General features: G+C 43.4%; 1 protein-coding gene across 1 annotated transcript in view; it reads left to right on the top strand.

Annotated features, from left to right (window-relative positions):
• TOP2B (DNA topoisomerase II beta) overlaps positions 1 to 17,554 on the top strand; it is a 507,457-nt gene that overhangs the window by 52,449 nt on the left and 437,454 nt on the right. The window contains 1 exon segment of the mRNA XM_030205679.1: positions 16,206 to 16,296. Coding sequence (XP_030061539.1) covers positions 16,206 to 16,296 — 91 coding nt within the window.

Genomic DNA, 17,554 nt, shown 5'->3' with positions numbered 1-17,554 from the left:
CTGACCCTGCATATAATGTTTAGCTTGAAGATAAGGAAAAACATCTCCATCAGCTAATCTATAAGTATTTTTCAAATCTGGGAAAGGAATAAGCTCACCTACATCAAACAGCTGACAAAAGCATTTGAACCCTTCTCTTCCTGCCTAGAGAACCCCCTATTATCTTGCCCTGCCTGGAATCCAGGTTCACATCTAAACAGAGATGAGATTCTTTTTTTAATCCCTAAATTCCTCTTTACCCTATTCCACATCTCCAGCAGATGCTTCACAAAAGGATTGAGGATCTTTCACCTATATTCCAGAGGAACTTGGGACAATCATAGCAGCCCAGTTAAAAGCATAGCAGAAAAAGTATCCTGTTCAAGTACCACTCCACCCTTGTGAGGAGACCCACCCAATTCCCACAATTGCCTAAGCTGACCCGCCCAATAGTACCATAAAATATTGGGAACTGCTCTACCATCCCAGTCCTGTACTTGCCAGAAAACCCTTCTTGCCAGTCTAGGAGAACTCCTTTCACAGACAAAACTGGAGAAATCACTCTGCAACACCTGTAGTGTCCCGTTCGGCACTGCCAGAGGTAAAGTTTGGAACAAAAAGAGCAAACGAGGGAGTGCATTCATTTTTAAAGCTTTAATACGCCCCCTTCAAGATAACCACATAGAGCGCCAACTAGTTAAATTTTCTCAAATCGCTCAAAGAGTAATTGAGGGTACAGCTGTGAAAGATTGCTAGAGACCTGGATTCCCAAGTATTGTATATATGATGTAGCCCACTTAAAAGGAGAATTCCCTTGCAAAAGAGTTATTTCTCTATCCTCCAATGTGACCCCCCAAATCTCTGTTTTATCTAAGTTTACATTGAAACCTGCCCTATCTCCATAATCCCCTAATTCTTGCAGTATCACTGGTAATGATAGATGGGGGTTGCTTACATAAAGTAAAATATCGTCAGCAAATAGTGCCACCTGGTATAGAAGCCTCGCACCCACCTGGAAACCCTGAATGTCTGTATTGTCCCGAATCCGCTGTGCCAAGGACCCAATAGAAAGTGCAAACAATAAAGGGGATAGCGGGCAGCCCTTCCTGGTTCCACATGCGATATCAAATGGCTCTGAATATCCCCTGTTCACCCACACCTGTTCTCTTGGTTTAAAATAGAAACTCTGTATCCATGTACAAAAAGTATCCCCCAAGCCCATCCTCTCCAAAATCCTCCATAAGAAGGCCCAGCAGACCTGATCAAACTCTTTCTCTGCATCCAAAGATAAAAAGTGCCAATTTTGAACGGGCCCACTGAGCCTCCCAGATTATATTTAGTGTTTGTCGAATATTATCCCCTGCCTCCGATGGACAAAACCCATCTGATCCTAGTGTATCAGTTGCGGCAACACTCTGGCCAACCGGGCTGACAACACCTTCGCCAAAAGCTTAACATCTATATTCAGCAAGGATATTGGCCGATAAGATCCACAACAAGCTGGATCCTTTCCCGACTTCAACAGAACTGTTATACCCGCCTCATGCATACTGGGCGGAAGAGTCCCCCCTATGCTAAACTATTACTCACCTTCGTTAGAAGGCCTTTTGCCTCCACCCTAAGAGCCTTGTAAAATTTAGCACTGAGACTGTCCAACCCTGGAGCCTTTCCTATCTTCAGATCTTTAATTGCTTGCGCCACTTCTAACTGAAGAGGAGCATTGAGGCTCTCCCTCTCCTCCTCAAACCCCTTTGGGAGCTCGAGATCTTGCATATAAGTATTAAAGGCGTCTTCTGTATAAGACCCTGTCTCAGTATATGAAGTCTTATAAAAGTGTAAAACTGCTCCCGGATAGCAGTGTCTGAAATTCTAAATTGCCCATCTGAATTTCTAATCTTTTGTATTAAGGAGGATACTCTTGTGATTCTGCAGTAATCTAGCCAATTGGGTTCCAGATTTATTGTCACTTTCAAAATGCCTACAGTGTAGACACCAACGCATAAAGTCAACCTGCTCTATTTGCCAGCATCCCAACTCTGCTCGACCTAAATTCAACTCTCTCCAAATTCTTTCAGTTGGAGCTGTCTATGTCTCTGTTCCAAGCGCAACAAAGTTTCCCGTGGTTGTCTCTGTGTCCTATCCTTTTTCTGTTGATTCCTCCACTTCACTAAATGTCCCCGGACCACTGCCTTAAGGGTATCCCACAGTATGCCATCGGACACCATCCCGTTATCATTGTCTTGAAGATAGTTGTGTATAACCACCTTTAAGTCAGCACAAACCTGACGGTCCCCCAAAATATTTCCATTGAGTCTCCAAAAATGCCAGGGGCGAGTAGAGCCCTCTAGGCAGAAATCCACCCGTACAGGAAAGTAATCTGAAATATGCATGAGCTCTATCTCGTGTACTTGATCCCAGAGTATCCTCTGACACCAGATCAAGTCTATTCTAGTATAGGTTCCAGCTGAATGCGAGTAATGTGTATAGTTTTTAGTGGAGGGATGATACAATCGCCAGACATCTAGCAAATCCAGACCCCTGACAACATTTAAGAAAGCCCTTCTGTGTCTTTTATTATAGTCACCCCTACCCCGAGAATTATCCCAGAGTCCATTCGGTGCTAAATTAAAGTCTCCTCCCATAACCACACTACCCGTTATAAAGGACTGTAAAGGTGCTAGTAGGGAACTATAAAATGTGCCCTGTTTAGTATTCGTAGCATAGATATTAATCAGAGTAATTGGGGCCCCCATCTAATGTACCATACAGAGCTAATCATCTTCCCTCAGCATCTTTATAGCTGTCTTCCACCACCAGAGGACAAGTAACACTGCATAGAATGGCTAATCACCCCCCTTTTTTAGCATCCCCCTCGCAAAAGTGAGTCCCACAAATATTAAAGGACCTTTTCTGAAGTATATGGCTATCCCGAGATCTCAGATGAGTCTCCTGGAGAAAGATATGTCATTGCATCTGCTGTAAGTCCTGAAATACTATACTCCTCTTTCCCCTTTCATCTAACCCATTTACATTCCATGGCCCTATTTTAATGCCATATTTATGATCCCCCCACCCCCCCCCCCCCACCGGTTAGTCCCCAAACCCCCAACCGATCCTCCCCTGCACCCCTTTCCCCCAGGTCCCCTTCCTTCCCCCCACCACTCTCTCATGCAGAAAAAGTTATAGAATAGTTTTCCCCTGATGGCAGCACACCAACCACTCTCACATTCATTCAACCAGTCACGCCAAGCCCTATCTATAGTGCAAGAAAGCAAAGTAGTTCCAAATATGGTGGCAAACAGTTTAAGTCTCTGTGTAGAATGATGACCCCTCCCTGAGACCTTTCTCTAGCCTCGACCAGCATTCAGCACATGGAGAGAAGCTCCCCCACTGCTGTACCTCCCTCTCTGAGAGATCCGCACAGCCCAGCTCCAGCAGATATTTCCAGGCTTCATTGCAAGTAGTCACTTTCAGGGAGTGATCGCCCACAGTAAATAGAAGGTCAAGGGAAACAGCCATCAATATCTATGGTTCTTTAATCTCAGGTAGTGGGTAACTGGGCCTAATTCCCGTCGACCTTGCAGAGTCGCCCTGGCCAGATTTTGATATATAGAAATTTTACAGTTGTCCCAGATCAGATCCTTCCGCGCTCTTGCCTTTCTCAAAATTTCTTCCTTGATGATGTAATCCTGAAAACAGACCAAAATGTCCTGAGGATCAGAGTCTTTGCGGGGCCCCGAGCTCCGATTCACCCGGTCTAGTATAATTGAGAAGTCTTCCGCAGGGTCAGCACTATGTCATTCTGGTTTGCAGTATAAATTTGCAAATACTCTTAACGTTTGTTCACAATTTCAATATTTCTCACCTCCGGAATTCCTCTGAACAGAAGGTTATGACGTCTTGATTTATTTCCAAATCCTTCAACAAATCCATAGTTCTCCCTGCGTTCCTGTTTCATTTGGGTGTCTGATTCTCCAGCACCACAAGTCTCCATTCTACACCATCCTCCCTTTCCTCCATGGTGTCCACACGTGTACCCAACTCGCACACCTCTCGGCGAATACTTCCACTTTTAAGTCCTTGAACCAACCCACTACCTCCTGCTTCGATATCTCTTCTTCCATGCACTCGCATATACTTGCCACGTCTTCCTCCTCCAAACCGCGTTGCTCGGCCGCCATATTGGCCATGTCGTCTGTCACTTTGAGGGTCGTGGCTTTGCGGTGTTCCTTGCAGTCCAGTAAGAATGGAAAGCATTCCAAACTCTTCTGATTTTGCATAGTGATTGCCACTTAACCAAAGCACAATCACATTAACTAAAGTGTGACGGAGACCAGGGAAAAAACCGCTCATTTATCACTGCTCCACCAGAGCTCTCGAGTTATGCTGCCATGCTCTGACAGTGACATCACTTCCTCCTCTGGAACTGCTCTTTATTCTTATGAATCTTAGAGATCACTTTGCACATCTCAGTAGCAGATCACAAGGAGTCAGTGGGATTTGAACTTTAACTTCCCTTGTTCTCAACCCACTCCTCTAATCTTTAGGCCACTTCCAGAAGAGGATTAAAACTTGGTTTCTCATGAAACAAATATTATTGTTTATATATTTAATGCCTGGAATTTGGCATTTCTGTTCAGAATGTGAAGATTTTTAATGTGATGGATAAAGAATGTGGGTGATGGCTATTGACTTTATCATCTATATAAATAAAAATGTAAATGTTCTTTTGTTCAAAATCTTAAATCTCCGAAAGTTCTTCACCGATTGCTTTCAAATTTGGACACAACGTTGCATTCAAATACGCGCATGTTTTTATATATCTACTATTATATAGATGTCACAGCTGTCGTACTCGCGGAGCGCAAGCAGTGCGACGAGTAATTGCAAATCAAACTGAGGAAGAATGGCCATCACTGAACGAGCGAAACAGACAAAGAATGGCTCAAATACGTGCCGAGGAAGCAGCAGAGCGACATGCAGCCAGACTTGATGATGCATGATTGCGAGCACGGCGATCGCGTTCGGCAGCTTCAGATCTGCTTCGTTCTCAACAGAATAAACGCGACAGGTTGAGAGTGGCTTAAATCTCTGAAAGTTCTTCACCGATTGCTTTGAAATTACGTGCATGTTTTTTATATACCTACTATTATATAGATGTCACAGCTGTCGTACTCGTGGAACGGAAGAAGTGCGACGAGTAATTGCAAATCAAACTGAGGAAGAACTGCCGTCAGCGAACGAACGAAACACACAAAGAATGGCTCAAATACATGCCGAGGAAGCAGCAGAGCGATGTGCAGCCAGACTTGACGATGCACGGTTGCGAGCACGGCGATCGCGTTCTGCAGCTTCAGATCTGCTTTGTTCTCAACAGAATCAACGCCACAGGCTGAGAGTGGCTTAAATCTCTGAAAGTTCTTCACCGATTGCTTTGAAATTTCGATACAACGTTGCATTCGACTACACGCGTGTTTTTGTCGTTTGCTTTGAAATTTCGACACAACGTTGCATTCGAATAAGCGCGTGTTTTTGTATACCTACAATTGCAAATCAAACTGAGGAAGAACAGGCATCAGCGAACGAGCGAAACAAAGAATGGCTAAAAAACGTGCGAGGAAACAGCACAGCGAAAAACATCGCTCGAGGCTCTTGATCGATCATTGCAAGATTTGCCTGGAAACCTCAGACCATTTGGGAACACATTAATATTGCTTGCAGGAGATTTCAGGCAAACATTACCTGTAGTTCCTCGATCGACACCAGCGGACGAAATATATGCTTGCCTAAAATACTGTACTTTGTGACAACACGTAAAGACGTTAAACTTAACTACAAATATGCGTGTCCAGCTGCAAAACTATCAATCAGCTCAGATATTCTCACATCAATTGCTGAAAATTGGGAACGGAAAGGTGCCCGTTGATCTGACCTGAGGACGAATTTCATTGCCTCATAACTTCTGCAATTTAGTGACCTCAAAAGAACAATTGGTTGAAAAAGTATTTCCCAATAGTCAAACCAATTATAAGAATCACGATTCGCTGAGTGAACAAGCTATTCTTGCGGCCAAGAACAAAGACATCTACGAACTGAACAGTATTATTCAGTCTAACATTCAAAGCGAGCCACTCACATACAAGTCCATCGACACTGTTCTGGAAGCAGATGGAGCGCTTAATTATCCAACAGACTTTTTCAATTCACTCGATCTGCCAGGGATGCCACCGCACGTACTGCAATTGAAAATTGGCGGGCCAATTATGTTGCGAAATATGAACCAGCCAAAGCTTTGCAACCGCATGCGGCTTGCAGTAAAAAATTAATGAGCAATGTCGTACAAGCAACAATCTTGACAGGACCTTTCAAAGGTGAACATGTCCTCATTCCTCACATTCCTATGATTCCAACAGATATGCCATTTCAATTTAACAGATTGCAATTCCCAATTCGATTGGCGTTTGCAATCACCATCAACAAAGCTCTGGGCCAATCTTTAGAATTCACCCGTTTACATCTGCACACGGATTGCTTCTCATATGGACAATTATATGTTGCATGTTCTACAGTCGGCAAACCAGACAATCTCTATCTCTGCGCACACAATGGAACAACAAAAAATATTGTATACCCACAAGCACTGTGAAATTAAACGTATTAGAAACGTGCGCTTCCTCTTTTCTTTCTTTTCCATTTAACCAGACTGAGCCACAGCAACGCGTGGCCGGGTAGAGCTAGTTTAAACATAATAGATGGATGCTATGGGACATTATTTTCATTTAAAATACATCATTAAAAAAATTATATTGTTCAACTAGTAAAATCAGGTAAGGCATGTAATCAATTCAAAAGAAATAAGATTGCATGAAGTTGACCCCAGTGAAACAGTTTAGGATTGATAATGCAGGAAGGAAATGAACCAGGCTAATTCCAGTTGTCCTAGTCTTGGGTCATTTTTAGACAGAATGATGTTGGATAGGGTTAGATGCTGCAGAGAGTTTGAGGACCACCAGCAAGGCTGCTTACCCAGTTCCATGTGTAGCTGCGTTTCATCAAGTAAATTCATTAGTGCAGTCTCTGTGTTGATGTATACAGATAAGACCTTTTCTTCAGAGGTATTAGGAAAATATTAATCCAGTCAGAAGACAATGGAAAAGTAGCATATTTTCAGACTATAAGCTGATGTCTTTAGCATAATATTGCCAAATAGAGTAGTTATCTTACTACACAGCATTGCATATGAGTGTACACTCCTTTTTACCTTTATTCAACCATGGTAACATAGTAGATGACAGCTGATAGACCTGTACATTCCATCAAGTCTGCCCAACAAGATAAATTCATAGTACAGGGATGATAGTGTACCCTTGATCTTGATTTGTTCTTGCCATTTTCAGGGCACAGACCGTAAAAGTCTGCCCGGCACTGGCCTTGTTTTCTAGTTATGGAAGCTGAATCTGTCTGGCCACGATCAAGACACAGACTGTAGAAGTCTGCCCAGCACTGTCTTTGCTTCCCAATTACTGGTGTTGCTTGTTTGATTCCACGCCTTCTATACAGGATTCCCATACATTTTAAAATTCTTTTACTATTTTCTTTCCCACCATCTCCCGCAAAAAGGCATTCTACCACCACCACCAGAGTACTGATAGAACTGAAAATGAACTTGCGGAGCTATTGTTAATAATATTTAAATTATCCTTAAAATTGAGTGTGGTACTGAAGGATTGGAGGGTGGCCAATGTAATGCCGATTTTTAAAAATGGTTCCAGAGGAGATCTGGGAAATTATAGACTGGTGAGTCTGAGGTCGATGCCAGGCAAAATGGTAGAGACTATTATAAAGAACAAAATTTCAGAGCATATTCAAAAGCATGGATTAATGAGACAGTCAACATGGATTTAGTGAAGGGAAATCTTGCCTCACCAATCTACTACATTTCTTTGAAGGGGTGAACAAATGTGGATAAAGGTGAGCCGGTTGATATTGTGTATCTGGATTTTCAGAAGGCGTTTGACAAAGTACCTTATGAAAGACTCCAGAGGAAATTGGAGAGTCATGGGAAAGGAGGTAGTGTTCTATTGTGGATTAAAAACTGGTTAAAAGATAGAAAACAGAGAGTAGGGTTAAATAGTCAGTATTCTCAGTGGAGAAGGGTAGTTAGTGGGGTTCCCCAGGGGTCTATGCTGGGACCACTGTGTTTTAACATATTTGTAAGTGTCCTAGAGATGGGGAGTAACGAGTGAGGTAATTAAATTTGCTGATGACACAAGGTTATTCAAAGTTGTTAAATCGCGGGAGAATTGTGAAAAATTACAAGAGGACCTTACGAGACTGGGCGTCTAAATGGCAGATGACGTTTAATGTGAGCAAGTGCAAAGTGTTGCATGTGGGAAAGAGAAACCCGAATTATAGCTACGTCATGCAAGTTTCCACGTTAGGAGTCGGAGATGAAGAAAAGGGATCTAGGTGTCACTGTTGATGATACGTTGAAACCTTCTGCTCAGTGTGCTGCTGCGGCTAATAAAGCAAATAGAATGTTAGGTATTATTAGGAAAGGAATGGAAAACAAAAATGAGGATGTTATAATGCCTTTGTGTTGCTCCATGGTGCGACTGCACCTCGAATATTGTGTTCAATTCTGGTCGCTGCATCTCAAAAAAGATATATAGTGGAATTAGAAAAGGTACAGAGAAGGGCGATGAAAATGATAAAGGGGATGGGATGACTTCCCTATGAGGAAAGGCTAAAGCTGCTAGGGCTCTTCAGCTTGGAGAAAAGGCAGCTGAAAGGAGATATGATAGAGGTGTATAAAATAATGAGTGGAGTTGAACGGATAGATGTGAAGCATCTACGCTGTCCACAAATACTAGGACTAGGGGGCATGCGATGAAGCTACAATGTAGTAAATTTATTTTATTTATTTGTTGCATTTGCACCCCACATTTTCCCACCTATTTGCAGGCTCAATGTGGCTTACATAGTACCGTCAAAGGTGTTTGCCCAGTCAGTTGATAACAAATACAAGGTTGTAAAGTGATCGTATGGGGGGTATATGTGGAGGGTCGGAAGGGAGGAAGATTGCGTGTTGTCCAGTGCGATCATAGTCATGCTATGATCGTACTGGATAAAACGAATCGGAGAAAATTTTTCTCCACAACGTGTAATTCAACTCTGGAATTCGTTGCCAGAGAATGTAGTAATGGCAGTTAGCTTAGCGGAGTTTAAAAAAGGTTTGAACGGCTTCCTAAGGAAAAGTCCATAGACCATTATTAAATGGACTTGGGGAAAATCCACTATTTCTGGGATAAGCAGTATAAAATGTTTTGTACTTTTTTGGGATCTTGCCAGGTATTTGTGACCTGGATTGACCACTGTTGAAAACAGGATTCTGGACTTGATGGACCTATGGTCTTTCCCAGTATGGCAATACTTATGTACTCTCTCTTTGGAAAAGTACTTCCTGACATTCCTGAGTCAGCCCTCCTGCAACCTCAATTCTTGTTCTCTAGTTCTACTACCTTCCCATATCTGGAAAATGATTGTTTGTAAATTAATACCTTTCAAATATTTGAATGTCTGTGTCATATCACCCCTGTATCTCGTTTCCTGGGTATACGTTCTGGTCCTCAAGTCTTTCCTCATGCCTTGTGACACAAGCCCCATACCATTTTGGTTGCTTTTCTCTAAACCGCTTCAAATCTTTTTATATCCTTAGTAGATATGGCTTCCAAAACTGAATACTCCAAGTGGGGCCTCACCATCGACTTGTACAGGGGCATCAGCACCTCCTTTCTTCTGCTGGTTATACCCCTCTATGCAACCTAGCATCCTTCTGGTCGTAGCCACCGCCTTGTCACATTGTTTCATCATCTTGAGATCCTCAACACTGTCACCCCCAAGGTCCCTCTGCAGAGCTGTTCTTATCAATCTCCTATTGGTACATCTCCTTTAGATTTCTGCACCACAAGTGCATCACTCTACACTTCTTGGCGTAAATTTTAACTATTAGTCACAAATTATTCCACTAAACAATTCAAACATAAATACATTTATTGTTACCCATATATATGCATACATTGTTCACAATAACCCTCCATTCCATGTAATTCACTTCCACGTGCCTTTCACAGTGTCATCCCCACAGTCAAACCAGTTCATATATTGCTCACCACATACTACAATCCATTGAAATTACATTACAATACTTGCACTTAAGGTTCAGCTCTGATATATTCCCTTGACTTTGATAATGTTCAATAGTGTTCACTGCATTCGTTTAAATCCAAGAATTCCAAAATGGCTGACATGGGCCACTTTTACTTATCAGCCCTTGTTTCGATAATCCCAAATTCAAAGTCAGATTGACTGTTGTTTCTAAGCACTCGGTCTCCTGATGCTTAGCATGATGATGAATCTTAGTGTGTACTCAAGCACTCAAGCCACAATTATATCACCCACAGCTGGGTATCTAGTTTGGCTGGCTTCGTGGTTTCAATGCGCGGCATCTAGAAGGATTCCATGAAAAAATGTTGATAAGGTCACCTAGATGACCAAACTTCAACTCCAGAGGTACACACTCTGTGATTTTTTTTTTTTTCCAGTGGTGGTCTGCCTGCCTACCTTGTATGATCAGCGGTTTTTTGGCCTGGGAGGTTCAGTGTCCTGATTGTGCTGCGTCCTGGTGAGTGCTTCCTTTTTTTCCCCCCTTAAAGCGGTGAGCGTCGGGATGGCAGCTGAGGTGGTGAAACGGTGTAGCCCTTGCCGACTGACAACGTTCCCGCTATGGAGATGGCCCTTTCCCGTGCTGGTGGTGTGAATTCACGTGCTATTTTGTCTTCAGCATCCGACGCTGCTCCTGCTAGTCAACTGTTGGCAGTTTTGGAGCCCTTGTGAGCAGCAGCAGATTTTTTCGGATAGCACTGCAGGGACCTTCTCTCCTTTCCCGGTGGCTCCGGGGTTCTCCTCAGGGGCTGGGAGCTCCAGGGAGCTGTTCTCCCCAGAGTTTGTCATTCTGCCCTACACCAGGCCTATGTGCTTCATAGGGAACTCAGTCTCCTCTGCAGAGTCTCTCCGGTTGCCCGTCGCAGCTCTGTGGTGGGTTTGGAGCAGGTAGGAACCCTCAGCCCCTGAGGACCATACTCGGAAGAGGAGGAGGTCTTTACCTTCTCTTTCAGAAGGGCAGTCGTTTGGGCCAATGGTGTCCCCTCTTCCTTCCCTGGCAATGTTTTGGGGTCTTTCTCCGCACCTCAAAGGTAGATGAGTTTGCAGGAGAAGCTTCATTATTCCTACTGCCATCCAAGTTTTCATTAAGGATGAGCTTCCTTCTCTTATATCTAATGCCTTGGCAGCCTTACTATAACTGATCCTGAGGCGCAGGCTTCCTCCTGATCAACCTTAAAATGACCAGCACGCGGAAGCCTTAGGCTTTCTCTGTCCACAGGTGCCATAGAGGAACTGATTACAGCTTGGTGGTCAGACCCTGAGGAGTCCCTCAAGGTGTCCAAGGCGATGTCTTGCATTATCCGTTGGTTTCTGCGAAGGGACAATTTTGTACTCCCTACTCGGATGCTTTGGTGATGGCAGTCACCAAGAAGGACTACACTCCGGTGGAAGGAGATATGACTGTCAAGACATGCATATTGTTGCCTGAAGGCCCCCTCTGAAGCATATCTTTGAGGTGTTTGCATTGGCTCTTCAGGCCACAATTTGTAGCTCTATGTGCCAGGGTGTGCCTCAGTTGGCTGCAGCAGGCTCATGAGCAATAACTGGACAAGGGTTTGTCTGTTGCCTCCCACATGGAATCAGGCTTAGCTTATCTAGCTGACTTCCTCTATGACTGGTCCGGAGTTCGGCAAAGCAGATGGCACTGGTGGTTTCTTCCTCCTGGTTGTTATGGCTACGCATTTGGCGGTGACTTGGTGTCTACAGCAATGCTCACTTGGTTGCCTTTTTGGAGCAAGTTTTATTTTGGAGGAAGATTTGGAAAAGATTGTCAAGGATTTGGGTGACTCCAAAGATCAACGCCTCCTGGAGGGACAGAGTTAGACCAGCTTCTCTGACTGACCTGCGCAACCTCGCCTACGAGAGGTTTGAAGTTATCGCCCCAGTCCTGTGACTAATTTCAGTGGGGCCGTTTCCAGCAACGTTATCCTTTTGAGGAGATAAATGATCTGCAGTCTCGTCTTGTGTCCAGGAACGGACAGGACGTTCTACTCAATGATAAACAACATAGGTGGTTGGTTGACTCTCTTGTACGAAGAATGACTAGAATTATGTCAGACAAATGAGTCTTGGATATTGTCAGAGACGGTTACAGGTAGAATTTGCTTCACCTGTAGACCGATGCATTTTTGGAATCCGGCTGCATTTCACCTTCAAACAGGCGACAATCAAGGCCCACTCTTCGCTCCCTGTTGGATCTGGGGCAGTGGTGTCTGTCCTACTTCTTGAGGCCAGGATGGAATGGTATTTCATTTATTTTGTGGTACTTTGCAAAGGAGGCTCCTTTCGGCCTATCTTCGATCTCCGCAAGGTAAACCAGTTTTTGAGAGGACCGACATTTTTGCATTGAAACGTTGTGGTCTGTTGTGGCAGTTCAGCCGGGAGAGTATCTGACTGCTTTGGATTTCAAGGAGGTGTATCTTAATACCCTTATTTGGCCTCCATATCAGTGTTTTCTGGGTTTTGCCATTCTGAGCCATTATTTCCAGTTCTGGGTGCTGCCCTATGCCTCTCTACTGCTCTGCAGATGTTTCCAACATCATGGCGGTAGTAGAAGCATACCTGCGGAAGGAAGGGATCAGAGTTGATACAAGCGGACTCTATACTGGAGAGTCGAAGGGCCACCGACCGGGTCATTGTGCTGTTGCAATCTTTGGGCTGGGTTATCAACCTCCCCAAGAGCCATTTAGTGCCTTCTCAACAGTTGGACTACTTGGGGGCTCACTCGACACAGCTCTGGGACGTGTCTTCTGTCAGAGGAGCAGATGGTCAAGCTCTGTTCTCAGATTTCCAATCTTCTGTGGTTGTCGAGTTCCTGGGCCTGGAACTACGTTCAGGTCTTGGGCTCCATGGCAGTGACCCTGGAGGTAGTACCGTGGGTCAGTGCTCACATGCAGCCACTTCAGTCTTCCATTTGGAGCAGATGGTTGCTGGTTTCTCAGGATTATCAACGTGCAGCTTGCCGTGGCTTTTCCGGGCACGGCACGTATGACATGGTGGCTTAACAGGCTCGATGTGGAAGGGCATGTCTTTTGCAGCCCCCGTTCCGCAGTGGGGTAGTTGTTCACAGGTGCCAGTCTGTCCGGTTGGGGAGCTCATTGTCTTTGCCGCTATGCGCAGGGAATTTGGTTGGTGATAAAATCAGCTTGGCCGATCAATCGCCGGAGCTTTGGGTGTCGTAAAAGCAGCTTGATCGATCGATTGCTTGGAGCTTTGGGTGGTTGTGAACGCCTTACAGGTGTTTCAGACCTTGTTGATGGGCAAAGAGGCTTGTGTATTTTCGGACAACACAACGATGGTAGCTTATATCAATTGTCAGAGCTGCACTCGTGGGCAGAAGCTCACTTCTATGTCGGCAGCACACATTGTGGGACAGTGCAATGTTGCAGGTGATTTTCTCAGTCCTCTATCCTGGAACCAGTGGAATGGGAACTGTCTGCGGAGGTATTTCGCTTGATTTGCTGGAAATGAGGCACTCCATCGCTGGATCTCATGGTAACCCAGGTGAACGCCCAAGGTGCCTGTCTTAAGCAGAAGAAAGGAGCCCAGGTTCGCCAGTCTAGACACCCTTTTACTTTGGCCAGAGGAATATTTCTGTATATTTTTCCCCTGTGGCCCTTGATTGGTAGTACCCAGGTCGGGGTCATTCTGGTGGCTCTGGTTGTCCTCAGCGCCCTTGGTGTCGGACTTGGTGCAGCTTCTCATGGAAATGCCCATTGGCTCCCGGTCTTCCTGGACTACTTCATCAGGGGCTGGTTAAGATAGAGCTGCCACTTTGGTCTTACGGCCTGGCTCTTGTGTGGGCGTGTTGAGGAAAAAGGGCTATTTGGAGGTGGTGATAACTACTTTGTTGCAAGCTTGTAAGTGGTGTACCTCAGTGGCATATGCCTGTGTTGGTGCATTTTGTTGTGTGGTGTGAGGGCCCACGCTTGGTTTCCCTTTCAGGGTCTGTGGCTTAGCTCTTGGCCTTTTTGCAGGATGACTTACAGAAAGGGCTAGCCTATACTTTTGCTTTGAGTTCAGGTTGCAGCCCTGACTGTTTTTTGGGGACCGAGGTCTGGTACTTCCCTGGCTGCTCATCCGGACATGGTGCGGTTTTTGCGCAGGGTGCTTCATCTGCGCCCTCTTTTGCGTTGGCCTTGTCCGACTTGGAACTTTAATTTAGTCCTTCAGGGTGTTGCAAGTGCTGCCCTTTTGAGCTTTTATGTAAGGCTTGGGATGACCTAACCTTGTAGGCGGTGTTTTTGGTGGCTATGGGCGTCGGCTTGTAGGTTCTTTGAGATTCAAACCCTCTCGTGCGGGATCCTTTCTTGCAGTTTTCGGAATTGGGTGTCACTTTGCCCTCCTTTTTGCCAGTGGTCAGCTCGGCTTTTCATCTAATCAGCCTCTTTTTTTCCTCTTCCTTTCGAGAGAATTATCCCTTGGATTTTGGGAATCTTCGTTTGTTGGATGTGCGTCGAGTTCTTTCCGCAGCTTATGGATGTCTAATGAATTTGGCAGACAGACCATTTGTTCATGCTCCTTTCGGGTCCCCACCGTGGCTTTTAAACCTACTATTTCTAGATAGTTTGTGATTTTCCTCTGCATTCCTGTTATGTGGCCGGATAGCGCTGGAGTCGTTACATGCCCATGCTGTTAGGGCACAGTTGGCTTTGTGAATCCAGGATCCCTCCCTGGCACCTTTTCTTTGCTGTGTATGTTTTTGTTCCTGCTTAGATATGATGATGTGACATGCACATGGAGAAATGGGCACAGACCTGAAAAACAATGAATTTGAGTTTCAATTTGTTATAAAATTATTAGTTCTGTTCAGACTTTTCTTTTTCTTTTTTTTTTTTCCCATCGTTTGAGGAAGGTTTCCGGTTTGGTGCCTCATGGTTCCTCCACTGAAGTAATATACATTTTCTGGCCAAAAAAAAAGAGGCCTTATGGAGATTTAAATTTGCACCTTTACATAGTCCAATGAGATGAAGTTAGAAAACAACAAGGCATGTGCTTTCCAAGAAGTGGACTCAAATTTAGAATATTCTCCTAAAAGACTCGAAGTCTGCAAGTCCAAAACATATGTATCAGTGATGCAGAAGAAAAACTCCACATTTACAACAGGCAGCCATGTCTGCTATTTTAGCTAGCAAGCTTGGTGTGGGGAAATATAAAGTCTCAAAAGAAATTATATGGCTGTTCTTGTAACCTCGCTGAGTGAGTAAACTTTTAAAGATTTTTCATCAAGAAACACAATCATCCCCCGTTATTTGCTCTGTAGGTGAAAGTTCCACATTCAAAGAGAGGTTCAAATTCTCAGTCTCATTCAGGGGCAAGACCCCACAAAGTGACTTGGTGAAATGATGGACTAGTCATAGTTTCGACTAGATAGAAGTAATGTTTTTCAGCATGTCTACCACATCCTCCTTCAACAAATCAGCATCCAAAGTAGCAATGTAATGTTGAACCTGATCATAATGATACCAGTTAGTCAAGACTGAAGAGGACTTTTAATTCAACTTTTTTGGGAAAAGGCTCTAAATGTGGGACCCTTTGCCATGAATATTGTTAAACTATATCAATTTTAAGTGTGCTGTCAAAACATGGCTATTTAAACCCAATTCAGAAATACTTTCTATTCGCTTATCTCTTTTATTTTAAAAGGGATGTATATTTATTTTTTCTTGGATACTGTTTGTATGTTCGTTTTTTGTTGTAACCGCCAAGAGCTGTTATTGGTTAAGTGGAATATAAATGCTCGTTATATTAATTTAAACAGTAAATTGATTTGAAGTAATACAACTAATCCTTTTTATACCCAGATTTATTGGTGTCTCTTTTGTATTGTGGAAATAGAAGATTGCATCTTACTAAAATAATTCTTCCAAAAGTCCTTTACATTTTTATGTGCAATTTTTGTCAGTCATGATGTACCATAAATGTGATCCTTTTCATATAACTAAAGTAAAAGCTATGTTTTGAGTAAAAAAAAATTGATTTTAATTCTTTGTTTTGTTTAGGCAATGTGGGTATATGATGAAGATGTAGGATTGAATTGTAGAGATATTACATTTGTACCTGGATTATATAAGATATTTGATGAAATTCTTGGTAAGTGTTTAACTTGTAGGCATATTTTTATGAATTAAGAAAATGTAAGTTATTTTGCATAAGAAAGAAATGCAGTGTGGATAAGAATTGTTAGAACACCAAACACTCAGTGAAGGTTACTAACATAAGATAACACTCTGTATGTTCAAAGTTCTTTATTTTCAACATCCAAGACTCGATATGGGCTGTGTTTAGGCCACTAGGCCTGCATCAGGAGTCGACAATAAAACCATATAAACATTCTAAGATCAAGATTCACAAACATAAAAACGACCATGTTTAAAATCAATAGAAATAATATAAAATCTGCCATGATGTAGTAAAAGGGGTTACATATGATATTTCAGTTGTTTTCATTTTATCATTCACTGTCTTTATTGATGTCACGCTATTTATTACTAGACCCTTCACTCACGTTTGTAGGGGCTGTTTTCACTTTTGTGGTGTGTTTTGCCAATTTTGTGGTGTTCTTTACTAATGCCTTAATGGTGTGGGTTTCCCAGTACTATCATCTGCTCTTCATTTACATAACATTGTTCTAAGTTCTATTTGCGGTATCCTTTTGGAGCATATGCTATATATATTGGGTGTTTGCCATATATCCATTTTTATCAGTGGTTTGGGCAATTATCTTATTTTTATTTCATATGATGTCATATTTAGATGCACTGTATTTAATTTTCATGTGCAATGCCATGTACTACTAATGCAGAGCTAGGCGTGGAGATAGGCCATCAAAGTGTTAAGCTTTCCTGGATTTTTTTTCTGTACTTTCCTTGAGCAGGATTTATTTAGATGGTAACTGTAATTCTTTGCATAGAAGCTTGTGTAATCTGCAATATCACCTTTACCAAACTAGTGTTTTGATCTTCTACGTGTTATGATTGGGATCAGAACCCCTCTCAAACTTACCTCTTTCCTGGGGGTCAGCTTCTTAGCTGGCTTCTGTTTCTTTTGTCTGTCCTTTCTGAGCTGGCTCTGTCTCTCTGTGCTGGCAGCTTCCAGCAGCATGGAGCTAATTGTTTCACTTTACTACAGCTGTGTGTGTGGACGGAGTTAGCTCTACCTCTCTTTGGGTGTACTGGCTTCAAGTGCTTCACGGTGTTGCATTTTTTGTGGGTTGGCCCTCTCTGGTCAGTGTGCTTTTGCCTAGGTCTAGGGAGTGTGACATCATCAGGGAGGGCCTTGATAAGGAAGTGGTGTGTTGTTTCCTTCAGAGCCTTTGCAACGGTGGTGTTTGCTTTAGGTAGAGTGGTGC

The sequence above is a fragment of the Microcaecilia unicolor genome, chromosome 1 (assembly GCF_901765095.1).
Source record: "Microcaecilia unicolor chromosome 1, aMicUni1.1, whole genome shotgun sequence".
NCBI lineage: Eukaryota > Metazoa > Chordata > Amphibia > Gymnophiona > Siphonopidae > Microcaecilia > Microcaecilia unicolor.
Note: the sequence above shows the minus strand (reverse complement) of the source record. Positions and strands in the feature narration are given on the sequence as shown.